This window comes from Mus musculus, chromosome 5 (genome assembly GCF_000001635.26).
Source record: "Mus musculus strain C57BL/6J chromosome 5, GRCm38.p6 C57BL/6J".
Lineage (NCBI taxonomy): Eukaryota > Metazoa > Chordata > Mammalia > Rodentia > Muridae > Mus > Mus musculus.
The window spans coordinates 142,990,091-143,006,139 of record NC_000071.6 but is presented as its reverse complement, the minus strand read 5'-3'; the positions used below and the strand labels follow the sequence as shown (position 1 = coordinate 143,006,139).

At 48.8% G+C, this 16,049-nt stretch overlaps 1 protein-coding gene across 10 annotated transcripts in view, besides 1 other annotated feature; it reads left to right on the top strand.

Moving 5' to 3' along the window:
- Positions 1 to 15,247, top strand: part of Rnf216 (ring finger protein 216) — a 122,149-nt gene extending 106,902 nt beyond the window's left edge. For all 10 annotated transcript variants that reach the window (XM_030254042.1, XM_006504646.4, XM_006504644.4 and 7 more), the window contains 2 exons: positions 12,569 to 12,638; positions 13,175 to 15,247. In XM_030254042.1, the coding sequence (XP_030109902.1) occupies positions 12,569 to 12,638; positions 13,175 to 13,491 (387 nt within the window). In that variant the 3' untranslated portion in view covers positions 13,492 to 15,247. The remainder of the gene's footprint in view (positions 1 to 12,568; positions 12,639 to 13,174) is intronic.
- Positions 4,018 to 6,308: an enhancer, noted in NCBI's record as "VISTA enhancer mm1619". NCBI's record gives its function as "enhancer in: limb[5/6] | nose[6/6] | ear[5/6]" and the evidence as "EXISTENCE:transgenic organism evidence [ECO:0001131][PMID:17130149]".
- Positions 15,248 to 16,049: the final 802 nt, after the last annotated feature.

Here is a 16,049-nt window from a genome sequence, read left to right as displayed (position 1 = left end):
TCTGTCAGACCTGTAATGGCCTGACGCCACGAGGGTTTACCCCTACGTGAGTAGATAAAATTTGACAACAATCTAAAGGCATTATTAAGTAATCAGAATCACTTTCAGTAGAACCAATCCCTCTGGCAGCTCAAGGAATACCAGAAGAAGAAAAAACAGCCATGTAGGCTTGGCAAAATTATTATTAGTTGAGCTATTCTGTCCCTTTGTGATATAGAAAAGACAACTTGAGGACAAGAACAGAGAACCTGAAGTTCCCCTTTACAATTCTGATCTACAACTCCAGGGTAGACAATAAGACCTTGTAGGCTGCAAGAGCCTGCCTCTGTCATTATTGTCCAGTGGCTTCACCTGCTCGGGAGAGCGCCTTCCAGGCCCTAATAGCCTTTTCATTTGATTCAGAACTACTAAAAACTGGCTCCTTGAGCTCATCTAGTGATGAGTATAGGCTCCTTCTCTTAGAAGCCTCCGCTGATTGATCTTTTTTCTTTTCTTTTTCCTTCTCCTTCCTTCTAATCTCTCCCCAGGTATTCTTACCTGACCTAAACTTTTCCTCAGGTTCAAGACCCTTGGAAAGGCCTGTATACTTATTTTGTGAACCATATTTTCTCTTTGCTCCTACTCTCTCTCCCCGCTTTACTTCTGATAGATTGTCCTGAATTTCATCTAGAATTTTTAGCCCTGCCTTAATCACTTGATAACATGTGAAAAGGAACAAAAGGGCTTCTAACACTAGAGAAAGTTTAAGGCCAAGCATACCTCGTAAAGCCATTTTCCACTTTACTTCTGATAGACTGTCCTGAATTTCGTTAGAAAGTTCAAGATCAGACTTACCTCGTTCCCCAGCTGAAAAGTTCTGAATTCATACAGTTGAATCCTTCTTAACAGTCTGCTTTACGGGAACCTTTATCACCGTCGTTCCCCAGCTGATGAGTTCTGAATTCGGCAGTTGAATCCTTCTCAACAGTCTGTGTTACGGGAACCTTATAACCTTGATTCGCAGTTCTGGTTCTGGAATGAGGTATCCCTCCTGCGCCAGTCCGGAGTTTTTTCTCGTCCCGGATTTTCTCGTCCCGGAATTCGGCACCAATTGTTATTCGACGCGTTCTCACGACCGGCCAGGAAGAACACAACAACCAGAATCTTCTACGGCAAAGCTTTATTGCTTATATCTTTATCGGGCCAGAGTGTAAGAAGCAAGAGAGGGAAGCAAGAGAGCGAGAAAAACGAAACCCCTTCTATTTTAAAGAGAACAACCATTGCCTAGGGCGCATCACTCCCTGATTGGCTGCAGCCCATGGCCGAGCTGACGTTCACGGGAAAAACAGAGTACAAGTAGTCGTAAATACCCTTGGCTCATGCGCAGATTATTTGTTTACCAACTTAGAACACAGGATGTCAGCGCCATCTTGTGACGGCGAATGTGGGGGCGGCTTCCCACAAATTGTCAGCAGGGAATTGTTTCTACACAGCTTGGGGTGAAGAGAAGTTTGAGCCCTTAATGACTAGAGGTGGTCTGGGAGCCTGAATGGACTCTGTGCTAAGGGCTTAGATGGTGAATAATAGCTCTTTCTCTGTTTGCTACCACAAATACCTTGCAGCGAGTATGCCAGAAACAAGTCATGAAGCAAACTGCCTTCTTTAGGAAGAAGGGAAAACAGACATGCTACACAGGCCAAGGGGCAGCTCAGTGTACAGTGCTTGTATAGCATGTTGTCCTCCGAGGCTGTGCATTCAAACCCCAGGGCTGCCCAGGACGGGGATGAGCAAGTATTGCTCTGCAGTGGGCAATTCAGGGGCAGAACTGAAGCGCGGAGTTGATTCTGCTTGTCTGCACATGGCTGAGAATGAGGCAGCCAAGACCAGGAAGCAGTATCTGACTAGAGCTGTGTTCACATGAGCATCATCACTTGGCAGGCTGCATTCTACAGGAATGGTGAGGTTGATGACATGCACTTTAAATACCAATGTGAGCTTGGGGTGTAGCTCCGTGGTTGCCTAGCATGTGGAAGTCCCTGGGTTTAGTTCAGAGTACCACCCACTCCACCCCTCGAAAAAGCCAAAGAAAATAAATAAAAATTAATAATTAAGACGTGGCATGGTAACACATATGTATAATCCCATCTCTCAGAAGGCAGAGGCGGGCAAATCTCTCTGAGTTGAGGCTGGCCAGGAATAAGACCATTTCTCAAAGAAGAAAAGGAAAGGAAAGGGAAAGGGAAAAAAGGAAAAAGGAAAAAGGAAAGGGAGAAAGGGAAAGGGAAAAGGGAAAGGAAAAAGCAAAGGAGAAAGGAAAGGAAAGGGAAAGGAAAAAGGGAAGTTTTTTGTAAAAGTAATTGTTATAGCCGGGCGTGGTGGTGCACACCTTTAATCCCAGCACTCGGGAGGCAGACGCAGGTGGATTTCTGAGTTCGAGGCCAGCCTGGTCTACAGAGTGAGTTCCAGGACAGCCAGAGCTATATAGAGAAACCCTGTCTCGAAAAAAACAAAAATAATAATAATAATAATAATTGTTATTATATTTGTAATGAAAATCGATTTTAAGAGTCAGGCGTGTGATCTCAGCACTGGGGAGACAGAGAAGGATCACCATGAGTTGGAGGCTGACCTAAGCGACATAGTGAGACCACTGTCTTAGAAAAATCACAAAGTCAGGTTTTTTCTTGGGTCTGGGGTTAGGAGTTTGTTCTTTGGTGATGGTGTTTTCTAGTGCTGGAGATAGAATCCAAGGCCTGAGGCCTGCCAAGCTAGCACTTTACCTCTAAGCTACATCCTGAACTCTTCTTTGCTTTTAGTTTGGGGTTTTGTCTTTTGAAACAGGGTCTCGTTTGACAGTCCTCCTGCCTCATTCCCCAAGTGCTGGGATGGCAGGTGTGAGCCATCACACCAGGCTTCTTTGAGAATGAATTTGTGTTTGGAGGCTATTCTGAGAAAGCACTAGCTTTCCTGCCAGCTCCTGGCTTAGTGCTGTGGTGCGTGCGTGCGTGCGTGCGTGCGTGCAGTGCCCAGCTTCACAAACAGCAGCACCCCAGGTCTCTTGGGCTCATTCAGGTCTGCCTTCTCCCCTCAGGGCCTGCAGCATCCTGGAAACTCTGGTCCTAGTAGTCCTTCAGAAAGGGGCGGGGTGGGGGGTGCCTGCAGGAATAGTGAAGGCTGTGGGAGTAGACTCAAGGGGATTGAAAAGAAAAAGGAGAAGCTAGCGAGGAGCTCTCCCATGCTTACACCTGGATAAACTAATGCTTCACCTCACCAGCCGGCACCACTGCCCTGGTCAGCTGGTCTGTACTGGACTTACAGGAGGGTTACAAGAACGTCACGAGTGTACTAGGAACTGAACCTCAGTCTTCTACAGAAACTAAGCACTCTAAACCTCAAGGCCATCTCTAGCGCCTCATCATTTTCCCCTAACTTTTAAATTTTATTTTCTACAAAAATAAAAAGGCTTAGAATGGTAATTGGTAGAGAACTTACCTAGCAGATGTGAAACCCTCGCTGTTCTCTTCAGAACTGAGCGAGCGTGGTGGTACATGCATCTACCATCAGCTGCAGGATTCAAATGGAGACTAAAAGATGAGATGATCAGGGTCATCGTTGGCTCCGTAGTGAGCTCAAGGGCAGCCTGGGCTATATAAAGTCCTTGCCTCAGAAAAAAGAAAAGTGACATTCCCTTGCACCCCCTTAGAACAGTAGTCACGGTTAACCAGGGCCATGCCTGTTTGTTTTAGTTTTGTTTTGAGACAGAGTCATCGTGGAACTTGCTGTGTAGACCAGGTCTACCTCAAACTCACAGAAATTCACCTGTTGCTGCCTCCCTAGTCCAAAGACAAATTCCAGGACAGCCAAGGCTACACAGAGAGACTGTCTGGAAAAAAAACAAAACAAAACAAAACAGCAGAGTTCCCCCTTCCTGTAAAATGTCAGAGAAGAGATTTTCCTCTCTCCTCAGGGCCTCACCCTGCTGTTGTGTGTCCTCTGCAGTATTGAAACCGCTTACTGAAATAGCAGTCAGCCTTCATGTCCGTCTCAAAACCTTCGGGCTGTGTATTGTGGCACTGGGAATGCAGAGGCAGGTGATTTTTTTTTTCCTGAGTTCTGGGCCAGCCTAGTCTATATAGCAAGTTCTAGAAGACCCTGTCTCAAAAAAAAAAAAAAAAAAAAGACAACAACAAGAACTTGTAGTCATCAGCTCTGACTTTTATTTCTGCTCACTATCTTCAGCCCCATTGTTTCTGTAGAACAATACAAAGAGGAGCATGGGTAGAATGGGTACACTGATGAAACTTCCCTCACAGTACAGTGCTTTTGGAATGTTAAATGGGACTTCGGCTGAGGACATGACGGGGGGGGGGGGGGGGGGGACACATTTTTGCAGATTAGGAAATTAGGAAAACTGTCCAGGATCCTGGACTTGGTAACGCCCAGCTCTTCTGTTCATAAGGCTTTCCACAACTAGATGGCCAAGATGTGCCCATGGGTCTCAGTCCTGTGAGCCAAGTAGACCTTCCCGTGGGGTGGGGGGCTCACTGAACACCTTCTCAGCTGAGCAGACTGCTGACGGCAGGAGAGGCCTGCAGCTCTGCCTCCTTGATGGACCGCTGGACACTAGAGGTCCTTGTGGAGGAGGTGCCCTGGTCAGAGGCATTGGGATGCTTGGCTTCCTGACTTAAGAAGATGGCTGCTGAAACTAGAGGCTGGTCTGGAGCCTGTGTAATCTTTGCTCCTCCCAGAACATTTCTGTTTCCCTCTGCACAGCATGTGCCTCCCTAGCTGGGTTTTCCCCTCCATGCTGCTCCCCCCACACATCCCAATTTCCTGTTGTCGGGAGACAGCTGGGGTGGGGGTTAGGGGCTGCTGTTCTCATGCAGTCCCGCAACTGAGCTGGGAATAATTTGAAACTAAATCTCTAGCTCTTTGGAAGCTTTCACGAAATCCTTGCAAGTTTATTAACAACAGCTGTGGCCACACAAGAGCAGAATCATGGGGGAAGGGGCTGGGTCGGGCAGCAGCAGGCTTGCTTGCCTGTCATCTTTCTAGGGGGAAGGAAAGTCAAGCCAAGTCACAGGAGCCTGGCCAGCAGGCAAGCAGGTAATGAGAAATCAGACTGGGGTTTGGGCTCATAGGGTCTTGGGAGGGAAGGTCTTGTGCCAGGTACTCAGGCATGTATTTTAACCCACAAGCTGTGTCTGACCTGCAGGCACAGCCTCTGCCTCCGCTCCACTACCTGCAGTTTCTTTGTGCAGACCCCGCTGCATGGACAGCTGTGGTGCTTGTGGTTCAGGGACAAGCAGATGTCTCTGCATTTCCGCTCTTAATGAAAACTACTCTGGTGACTTCTTCCTCACTTCCTGTGAAATTCTAGAACTGCTAGGCCCTGCTTTCTCCCTCAAACTCTGGCCGCAACTCCCCACCCACCACCGGCCAGCCCTGTAGCCTCTCCTGGTGCCTTCTGTGTCCTGCTGAGCTCAGAGACCTCAAGGATGGGAACTAAAACCTCCCCGCCCTGCTTCTCTCTACTGCAAGTACGGGGCCTGCTGGATGTGAGGGGCCACATTTCACTTTCACCTTTGCCCTGCCAACCCTGGGGTGCTTCCCGCACTTCCTTCCCCATTGTCATCGAATTCAGGTGAGCTGAAGGCTTGTTTCTTAAGATAGCTGTAGGTGTCAAAGAGGCACTTCATAATTCACTTCCATGACAGCCTGGTATGTCCTCACCCTCTCCTTAACACTGGCCAGTCTCCCCCGACCTCCCTATCTTTTCTCTTCAGAAAAGAACACAGACAAACTTCTTCAGGCCTATAGCATGCTTCTATAGCCCAGGAGCCAGAGAGAGCATTGCCAGACTCCTCCCCACTGTGGCCTGTGACCACGGCAGACAGGTTGGGGGTGGGTTTCAAGATAGCCTGAGGACCGGTGGAGCACTGGGGTCTGTAAGTCTGAGTGCCCTCTGACTGACCCTGCTAGTCCCTGTGTGAGAATAGAAGCCATGGCGGAAAGTGGCCTTCCAGTGTGAAGTCTAGAATTTTCAAAGTCAAGCCAGAAAAAGAGGGGGGAAACATTAGAAATATACCAGAATGTTCTTAGGAGTTAATTATGTCTGGTAAGTGTTTTTGTTTCTTTGTTTGCTGGTTTGTTGGGTTTTATTTGTATTTTCTGTGCTGGAGATTACACCCAGGACCTTGATCATTCCGTACAACATTCTGCCATTGAGCTAGACTCTCCACCTCAGCAGTTGTGTTTGTTACTATAAACCAGACCTAGACTAGGGGACCTTTCGCTTGGGGCTACAGACCCAGGCGTGGATCTAGTTCTCACTCACTCCCCAGCCTGTTCTTTTGAAGGGACTCTGATGACTGATGGTGATTGTCAATTTAGCACACCTGGGGAGAGGGAGGGACCCGCAACTATGGAACTGCCTCCATCAGGTTAACCTGTGGGCATATATGCTTTAATGCTTTCTTTTTTTTTTTTCCTTTGATTATTTATTTATTTACTTAATTTATTTTAATACAAGGACTCACTGTGTGACTTTGAACTGGCCTTGAACTCACTATGTATATCATGCTGACCTCAAAATCTTAGAGATTCACCTGCCTCTGCCTCCCAGTGTAGGGTTAAACCATGTACTACTGCACTCAACAAATATATAGAATATGCTTTTTTTTTTTTTTTTTTGGTTTTTCGAGACAGGGTTTCTCTGTGTAGCCCTGGCTGTCCTGGAACTCACTCTGTAGACCAGGCTGGCCTTGAACTTGGAAATCCATCGCCTCCCAAGTGCTAGGATTAAAGGCATATACCCGGCTTTATATGTGATACTATTTTAAAGGTTACTTGAGATAGGATCTCACTATAGAACCTGAAACCAGCTATGTAGAGCAGGCTGGCCTCAAGCTCAGAGATCCTCCTTGCCTCTGCCTCCAGAGTGCTAAGATTAAAGGTGTGTACTGCCATTGCCTGGCCTTTTTGTTTTGTTTTGTTTTGTTAATTTATCTTTATTTTGTGTGTTTGACTGGGTGGGTACACATGTGCTTGCTGTCCACTACACTCAGTGAATCTCCTGGAACCAGAGTTACAGATGGTTGTGAGCTGCCATGTGGATGCTGAGAACAGCATCTGTAAGGGCAGCTAGTGCTTTCAAACCACTGAGCCATCCCTTTTATTTTTCTGTGTGTGTGTGTGTGTGTGTGTGTGTACACTCATGTGTTCAGGGCCGCAGGCATCAAGAGTCTGTGAGTCTGGGTTACAGGTGCTTATGAGCCTCTCTCTCCTCCCACCATGGGTGCTGTGAGCCAAACTGAGTAAGAGAAGCTTGTGCCCCAGTGTATACTGTGTCCGGTAACTCAGCCAACCAAGAGGAAGGAAATTTGTGAGCAGGAAAAACAGCATCTTTTCAGAGCAAGGCGGAGTCTGAATGAAGTAGACCCCTCACTTGTAAAGCGTATTTGCCTGTGACAGGGCTGATGGAGGTGATTCTTCAAGTGAAAGTCCCTCTTCCCAGGTGAAGCAAGTTGACAACCAGAATTAGCCATCACAGAGCCCTTCACTTCTTTGGCACAACAATTTTCTGAAAAAACAGGCTTGGCATGGGATTAGGGCTAGACCCCAACCTGGAGCTGGAGCCCCAAAATTGTAGCTCTTGTAGCCATATCCACTACTGAACCCTGTGGCTATGGCCAGACTCCAGCTTCCTGTAAGTGACTCAGCCTAAAGAACTTGAGGACTGACCTGTGATCCTGCTCATTCCCAGCCTGTCATCCTCTTTCCGCCTATTGTTCCTATTTCCAGCAGTGCCATAGCAAGCCCTTTTCCATCGTCCCTCACTCAGGTGGCCTAGACTGTCCCCTAGGGCCTCCAGAGATCCTTCTGTTTACAGATCAAAGGGCACAAATAAACCCTAAACCCCAGCCCTCCCTCCTTTTGAACAGTACAGATTTTTCTTCAGTTGTGATAAAGTGGATATTAGGTAAAATTGTCTGTCTGCCCAGCCTGCCTTAGCCTGAGGAACTTAAGCTGAAGGGAGATTGCTGGGTAGGGACCCTCCACCCAGAGAAGTGGGAAGTGACCAGAATACACAGACTGGCTGAACGGAGGCTTTTTCTGTTTAAAAAGAAATCCTTTTAAAGTTGTTAACACAGCAAAAGCCATCTGATGCAGCCCTTTGCTCGGAGTTGTTTGTTTGTTTGTTTTTGCCCCTGGAACTCACAGACTTTCCCCATCTGGGTGGGGATCGCAGGTCTGTGCCCCATGCCTTGCTCATAGCTGAGATCTCAGCTGCCTGACCAGCAATTTACTCATGATTCCTCATAAATCATACATGAGCCCCATCATTTTGGTAGCAGGGACTGGCATAGACGCCAAGGTCATCTGCAGACTCCCAGACTGATTGAGGGCGAGTGGCCTTAAGGACCTTGGCCCCTCAGGGAGTGATCAAAGCAAAAGAAGGAGTGAGAGGAAAGGCTGGGTGACTGCTTCCCGTGCTCGGGAAGGACTCGTGATCAGCAAGCTGGGCTTGGGTCGAGAACGGCTCGCTCCCTGGCTAGGGCTATGCAGAAGGAAGAGGAAGAAAGGCACCCCACAGTATTAGTCCATTACTGTGGCCTGGCCACAGGAAGCCTGAGGTGGACCTGAGGCAGACAGCAGCATGCAGGTGTCTTCATAAGCAGCCTAGACCTTGTATCTGTTCCAGCCATCCTCCATAGACACAAGGTTCTGTCTAGACAAAGTCAGAGGTGCTGTGTTCAGGCTCTGCCTTGTTCTGAACAGATGCTGGGTTCTCTCCCAAATGCTTTAAATTCATGGATCTGGAAGGCCAGCTATATTACTCTTCCTAATTAAAATAGGACTCTGGGGAGCCAAGGTGGGCAACCAGTCTTCCCTGCTCTGAAATTCCATAGCAGAAGTCCAGGGTGAAAAGCCAGCTATAACCTGTGCTCAGGATTGAGATGTGTTGGTCCTGTAAGGGACCAGACTGCTTCTGTCCTCACCTTTCCTATACCTTTCAGGACAATGCACGGTGTACACGAACTGGTTCACAGGCTAAGGGGAGAAGGCAAGTAACCCTGCCCTTAAGCATTGTAGACCTGGAGGACACTGGGACATTCGGCATTCCTTAACTTGATGTTCTTCCTAGTCCACCTTACCCAACCAGGCATGAGCAGCTCACTCACTCTGGGACCTCAGTCTCCGCTCTAAAGAAATGAGAATGAATGGGGAGGCAGGGGATTGTTTAAAGCTAGGGTGTTGTATAACCAAGGTTAGTCTTGGATTTACTGTGTAGCTGAAGATGACTCTGAACTCTGATTATCCTACCTCCACGTCCAAAGTGCTGGGCTTATCGCTATACTAGATCACACCCAGACCTGGAGTGTGTGATTTCTAAGTACTGTATGTACCATTAGAGGCCTTAGCTGTCGCCCTAGGAAGTACAGGCGGCACCACACTTAGGCGTACAGGGATGAAGGATGGTGATTCAGTACTACCATTCACATTACTAAATGGTCAGTGGGGAAACCTCTTGCTTAAACTGAAGAAGCCACACAGAGGCTTGAATGGTAGCTCAGTTATAATCCCAACACTCAGGAGGTTGAGATGAGGGTAAGGCCAGCCTGGGCTACAACTTGTCTCAAGGAAAAAAAAGCCACTGAGAGCTAGAGAGATAACTCAGTGTTCATTAACATTAAGAGCACTGGCTGCTCTTCCAGAGGACCTGGGTTTGATTCCCAGAAACCACGTGGCAGCTCACAGCCACCTGTAACTCTGGTTCCAGGGGGACCTAATGCCCCTTCTGACCTCTTTAGGCAACAGACATGATATGATATGATATGATATGATATGATATGATATGATATGATTGATATGATATGATGTGATATGAAATATGATAACAGAAATGTATGCAGGTAAAACACTCAGACATATAAAATAAGAATAATCTGTTAAAGCTTGGCATGGTAGGTCACACCTTTAGTCCTATCAGGAGGCAGAAACCAGCATAAAAAACTACAGAGCAAGTTCCAGGATAACCAGAGCAACATAGAGAAACCCTGTCTCAAAAATAAATGAAAGTTAGCCAGGTGTGGTGGCGCATGCCTTTAATCCCAGCACTCGGGAGGCAGAGGCAGGCAGATTTCTGAGTTCGAGGCCAGCCTGGTCTCCAAAGTGAGTTCCAGGACAGCCAGGGCTATACAGAGAAACCCTGTCTCGAAAAAATAGATAGATAGATAGATAGATAGATAGATAGATAGATAGATAGATAGATAGATAGATAGAAGCTTTAAACACCCACTGGGATATGTATTAAAGGCATGTCCCAGTCTGTACCCTTTTTTTTTATGTCTCTAAAGTCTATGTCCCACCATTTCCTACAGTGAGCTCTTGCCTTGCCTGTCTAATCCCTGCACCAGCCTCCTAAGTGTGACTTTTGAGTATGGTTTCTCTGTGTGGTCCTGATTGTCCCAGGAACTCACTGCACCTGCCTCTGCCTCCCTAGTGCTCAGATTAAAAGCCACCCAGAACTTCAGCAACCACATATAGAGTTGGGTTGTTTGTTTGTTTGTTTGTTTGGGGGTTTTATGGGAGGGGGGTTGAGTTGTTTTTTTGTGGGTTTTTTTTGGTTTTTGAGACAGGGTTTCTCTGTATAGCCCTGGCTGTCCTGGAACTCATTCTGTAGACCAGGCTGGCCTCCCAAGTGCTGGGTCATAAAGAGAATTTTATGCATCACCTAGCAGATGTCTATGGGTCCACAGTACTCCTCCCAGACAGTGGACGTGGGCATTATTTCACAATTTCTAAAATGCTTGATGAGAACTGAACTTTTGTTCCTTCCTTTGTCTGAACGCCTGGCCAGGTGTGACTAGTGGCACACTGAGATAAGCAGCTAGAGTTCCCTGTGTCACAGAAAGCTTAATTTGGATCATTTCGACCGAATCTGTCACTTGGCAGCTGAAGCCCAGAACCATCTCTAACAGCCCTCCTCTAAAGTCCTTTATCACAGCAAGGGAGTGCTGCATAGTGACACACTCCATCTGGGTAGCTTTCTATCTTGTGGGTCTAAAGTTCAGAGGTGGGCTTAGCAGTAGTGTGTCATAGCAGCATGTGGTACACATCTGTCTAATGAAATTCCTGACCAGGGGACATGATAGCCATGTGGTAAGATCACTGATTACTGTGTGGCTGTGATCTGAGTCACCTGCAAAGCAGATGCACAGACTTCTCCAACAATCGCTCCAGGTCCAGGTCTTTGTCATTCACAGCTGCTCTGTAGCCTCTTGTTCATCTCAGACCATTCCTGGGTCTCGGGTTGAGCATTAGGACACTAGTGACACTTGCACTTAGGTGGCTGAGGCAGGAGAGCCACAAGTACCAAACCAGCATGAACTACAGAGTAGGACCCTCTCTTGAAAAATGAGAGAAACCCAACATTGTAGGGTGGGTGACTTAGTCTAGAGAATCAAGTGTTTGGTGACTGAAACTTGCCCTCATCCCCATATTGGACAATATTGGACATTTTTGAGACAAGGTCTCATGTAGCCCAAGATGGCCTTGAACTTGCTAAATAACCAAGGATGACTTTAAACTGATCTTTCCTCTACCTCTCAAGTATTGTGTTTGCAGGCAAGCACCCCCACACACACTGGGCCTGGTTAGTATCTGACTAGGTAGCCAGGCAAGCCCAGGACTCCCAGGACTCCCACCTCTACTTCCCAAGAGCTGGCTGCAATCAGAGCCATACTTTCAGTCAGTTCAGCTGATGTGTCAAGGTCTGCTGTAGGGCCATAGCCTGCTTCTGATGGACCACCACCCCCATCTTGGTGGGGTTCCATCACACTGTAGCTGTCCTCAGATATACCAGAAGAAGGCATCAGATCCCATTACAGATGGTTGTAAGCCACCATGTGTCACTGGGAATTGAACTCAGGACCTCTGGAAGCACAGTCAGTGCTCTTAACTGCTGAACCATCTCTCCAGCCCCTCTTTTGGTTTCTTAAGATAGGGTCTCACTATGTAGCCTTCACAAACCTCACAGAGATCCTCATGCCTCTGCCTCCCAAGGGCAGAGATTAAAGAAGACATGCACCGCCACACCCAGCCCTAACCATAAAGAGTCTTTTTGTCTCACTGTGAACTGGAGAACCACTTTGCAGGCTACTCGGAGTGAGATGAAGCAAACATGGGTGATGGATATGCAAAATACCTCTCTTTCTGTCCTACCAAGGCCACACCTTTGCTGCAGGGACACCACTTGGAGCCACAGACAGCTTCCAGTCCTTAGGGCCTACCTGTATTCAGAGAGGTGGGTCCAAAAGCCTGCTGTGCCAAGCTGCAGTTTGGAGATCAGAAATGCCTCAGGCTTTTAGCTCAGCTGTCGTCTGCCCTCCACTTTTGTGCAGCTCTGAAAGCCCGAACACAGACCTTTCCAGCACAGAGCCCTCCTCATTGGAAGGCCAGGCAGCTGGTGAGGGAAGAGAGTGCAGGAGATGGAAATGGGCTGTAATGATACATTACCTTCAGCCCATAGCCCACTGCACGGAGCTGCGGGCTTACTTGCCCCTTGATGTTGCTTTTGTTCTAGGAAGATGATGAAAAGCTGATTGAGGAAATCCAAAAGGAGGCCGAGGAGGAACAGAAGAGAAAGAATGGAGGCAAGTATTCTTCCTGGACACAGATGAGGCGTGGGGAGTCCCTGCCCCTCTGGTCACTGCTCAAACCATGGGAAGGCTTTGAAAGCCCTGGGTTGTGTTTGGGCACCCCTGACGATGAGACACTCCCAAGTGCATGTTTGAGCTCTGGAGGCAAACAGAAGCCTCACTTGACTTAGGAGGCTGCCTTACCACTGTGGAGGCTTAGGAGTGCCTTACCACTAAGGGATGACAGCAAGCCCCAGGGGCTCTGCAGGGGCATTTCACACGAACTGTGTCACGCTAAATGAACATGCCGCTGTAGGCTGTGGGAGTGACCATTGGGAAAGGATAGATTTGCCCTTTGGCATCTTGCTCTGATGGGCAGTGGTGTCTTTTGTTTGGAATTTAACATTAGCCAGCCTACTCTAAGACACCACTTTTGGGCCCACAGGAGCACATAGTGAGGGTCAGAAGTGGCATGCAGAGCCCTAGTCAGGCAAGCATCTGCTGGCGTTGGTTTGCTCTGTTCACCTCACTGAATCCCATCTTCCTTTCAGAGAACACCTTCAAACGCATCGGGCCCCCACTGGAGAAGCCAGCTGAGAAGGTGCAGCGTGTGGAAGCCCTGCCGCGGCCTGTCCCACAGAACCTGCATCCTCAGATGCCGCCCTATGCCTTTGTTCACCCACCCTTCCCCCTGCCACCTGTGCGGCCCGTGTTCAACAACTTCCCCATCAACATGGGTCCTGTGCCCGCTCCCTATGTCCCCCCTCTGCCCAACGTGCGTGTCAACTATGACTTTGGCCACATGCACGTGCCCCTGGAGCACAACCTGCCCATGCACTTTGGCCCCCAACCACGGCATCGCTTCTGACACCCAAAGCCCTGTCAGCCGTGCCGAGTCTGCAGGAGGGCCCAGTCTCATCTTCTGAGTAGGGGTGAAGGCCTCCATTCCCTCTCGAAAGTGGACGCGTGTCCTCCTGCTCTTACCTTTGCAAGGTCCATGCTCCTTCAGGTCTGATGCCCTCTGGGTGCTGATTGTCACTGGGCCAATTATAGGGCAGCTCCCTAGTCTGCCATCTTAGCAGCCAATCCAGTGGCCCTGACCATGAAGCAAGGCCTCTAATCGTTTGCCATACTTCCTCCCCAGCAGCCCAATGAAAGCCCAGGGGGAAATGGCCTACCATCCCTAAGCCAGGGCTCTCTCCTTGTTGCCCAAGGCCCACTTAGGTCCAAGAGCCTCCGAGAATCTGTGGCGCGAGTTTTGTTCTGTTGTTATCTAAAGAGGTTGCTCCTATTCATGTAGTTTGAGCTGAAGTTTTTTTTGTGGTCTACTCATGCGTGTCCCTATCCGTGGAAAGTCAGGTTGAAAGTATTTCCCCAGGGCTGGCAACTGCTGAGAGCCAGAAGTCCTGACACTTGCCATCAAACAAAAGGGCCCTTTAGGAAGCTGTCATTTATTCCCAGGTGGGCCCTGTTCTGGGGTGAGCAGCTTCTTTCTCCTAAGGTGTTGGGGGTTCCCTGGCAGTGCAGATGACCTCATGGAGCTGCTACAGTCATCACAGCAACCCTGCTGCCTGCTCCCCGTCCCTCACTAGTTAGCAGTGGGTGCACACAGGAGAGCTCCCAGCTCCTGTGTGATGAGAGTCCAGGCCTGCACAGAGCCTTTGCCATGTTCCCAGTGCCTGTGTCCCCTCCTGTCCAGACCAGGCTTTTGTCCTCCAGCGTTTGCTGAGCAGGACCGGCAGCAGGTTTCTCAGTTGTACTGGCTGTCCTTGTCCTCCCCTTGCTGTGGGGGTGTCCCCTGTTCAGAGTGTACAGACTTAGAAGGGGGAAAGTCCCTGGGAAAGGGAAGGCTCCCTGAGCTGCCCATTATCACTGGAGTGTGGGTGGGGCACACAGTGGCTCAGGAGCCCTGCCATGGTCACCTGAACTGTGATGTTAGTCTGAATGACAGTGCCTTGGAAAGATGGGCCACATGCTGCATGACAGGATCCTCCAAGTACCTTAACTGTTAGAGTATCCGTGTTCTCTGCACTTGTCCAGAAGCCCCACGCATGGGTGGGTGGCTGGGTGGGTACTCCAAGCACTGCCCCTCCACGGCCTCGTGAGCCGCTGGACTGGGCACCCAGTTCTAGGTTGACTCAGTACCCGTCTCACATCCTTCCACCAGGAGACCAGATGCAAACAACTGGCAGTTTCTGGGGTGAGGCCAGGGTCGTGTCAGTCTGTGGGTGCAGGGAGGCTGCTCCTGCCTGTCTCCATCCAGGAGTGACCCTCCCAACACCTCTGTGCCAGCAGGGATCCCCAAGGCAGCTACCACCTTAACATCTAGGACCCGGACTGCTTCCTGGTGTGAGAAACTGCCTAGCCACTCCCAGTGTATTTGCCTTAAAACTGGAGAGAATCTAGTATTTGCACTTAGCAAAAGATTTCAAAGTTAAGAGAAAAGTGCATGATTTCACTTTGTACAAAAGAAAAAAAGAAAAAAAAATGAAGTAGATGGTTAAAAGTTTTTCTTTACCTTTTGGTAGTAAAAATAGAGGAACCAAGTCTGTTTAAACTACTGTGTAAAAAGACTGTATCATATGTAACTTGACTTTTGTGTAAATAAATGTTTGTGAACGCTTCTCTTGGCTCTGTTTGTCCCCAATTAAATCACAGGTCCCCAGGAACTCTTGGGTGCAAGCACACACCATGCACCACTCACTTCTCCAGGGAAGGACACAGGACTCCTAATGGCCCCGACGTAGGCCAGAAAGAAAAGACCCCTTTCATCTGCCAGAGGAGAAACTTGGTGCCTTGGCTGCTGAGTCCCAAGTAGGACACAATAAAGAAGTGTCTTTAGCAGAGAACCTTGAAGAAAGCACAGGCAGTCCTTGGAGGACCCTCCCCCCCCCCCAAATGTTCCCAGTATGACATTAGAGAATAGACCTCTAATCCTGGGCTAGCCTCATCCAGCTAACAGGGCCAAGAAAACAGCCATGAGTCTGGCATGGGGGTGCCTGGCCTGGCTGGCTGGTTGGAAGGATTTGAGCCTTCTGAGACCTGCACTCCATAACACCACCACATGGCCAGGAGGGCCTGGGCACAGAGAAAGTGGGACCTGCAGGTGGAGAAGAGCCAAAACAACACTCCTGAGAAGACATTGTATGCTCTCCTGCCCTTTATTGTTTTATTGGACTTGTTTCACATCAGAAAGTTTTCTGCTGAAGGGACAACATTTCTCGACATCCCCAGCTTCTAAAGCAGTCACTGCCTACAGATTTCCTTGGTTGTCCAGAGCCTTCTGGAGTTGCTTCAGTATAGGTTACACATTACATCTGCAGCTGGGTGGGGCCAGGAAACCGACCGTTCTCCCTTGTAGGTGACAGTGGTGCCCTGCACCTCCCCAGACCCCCACTTGCAGGTTCACACCCGCTGCTGAGGCTC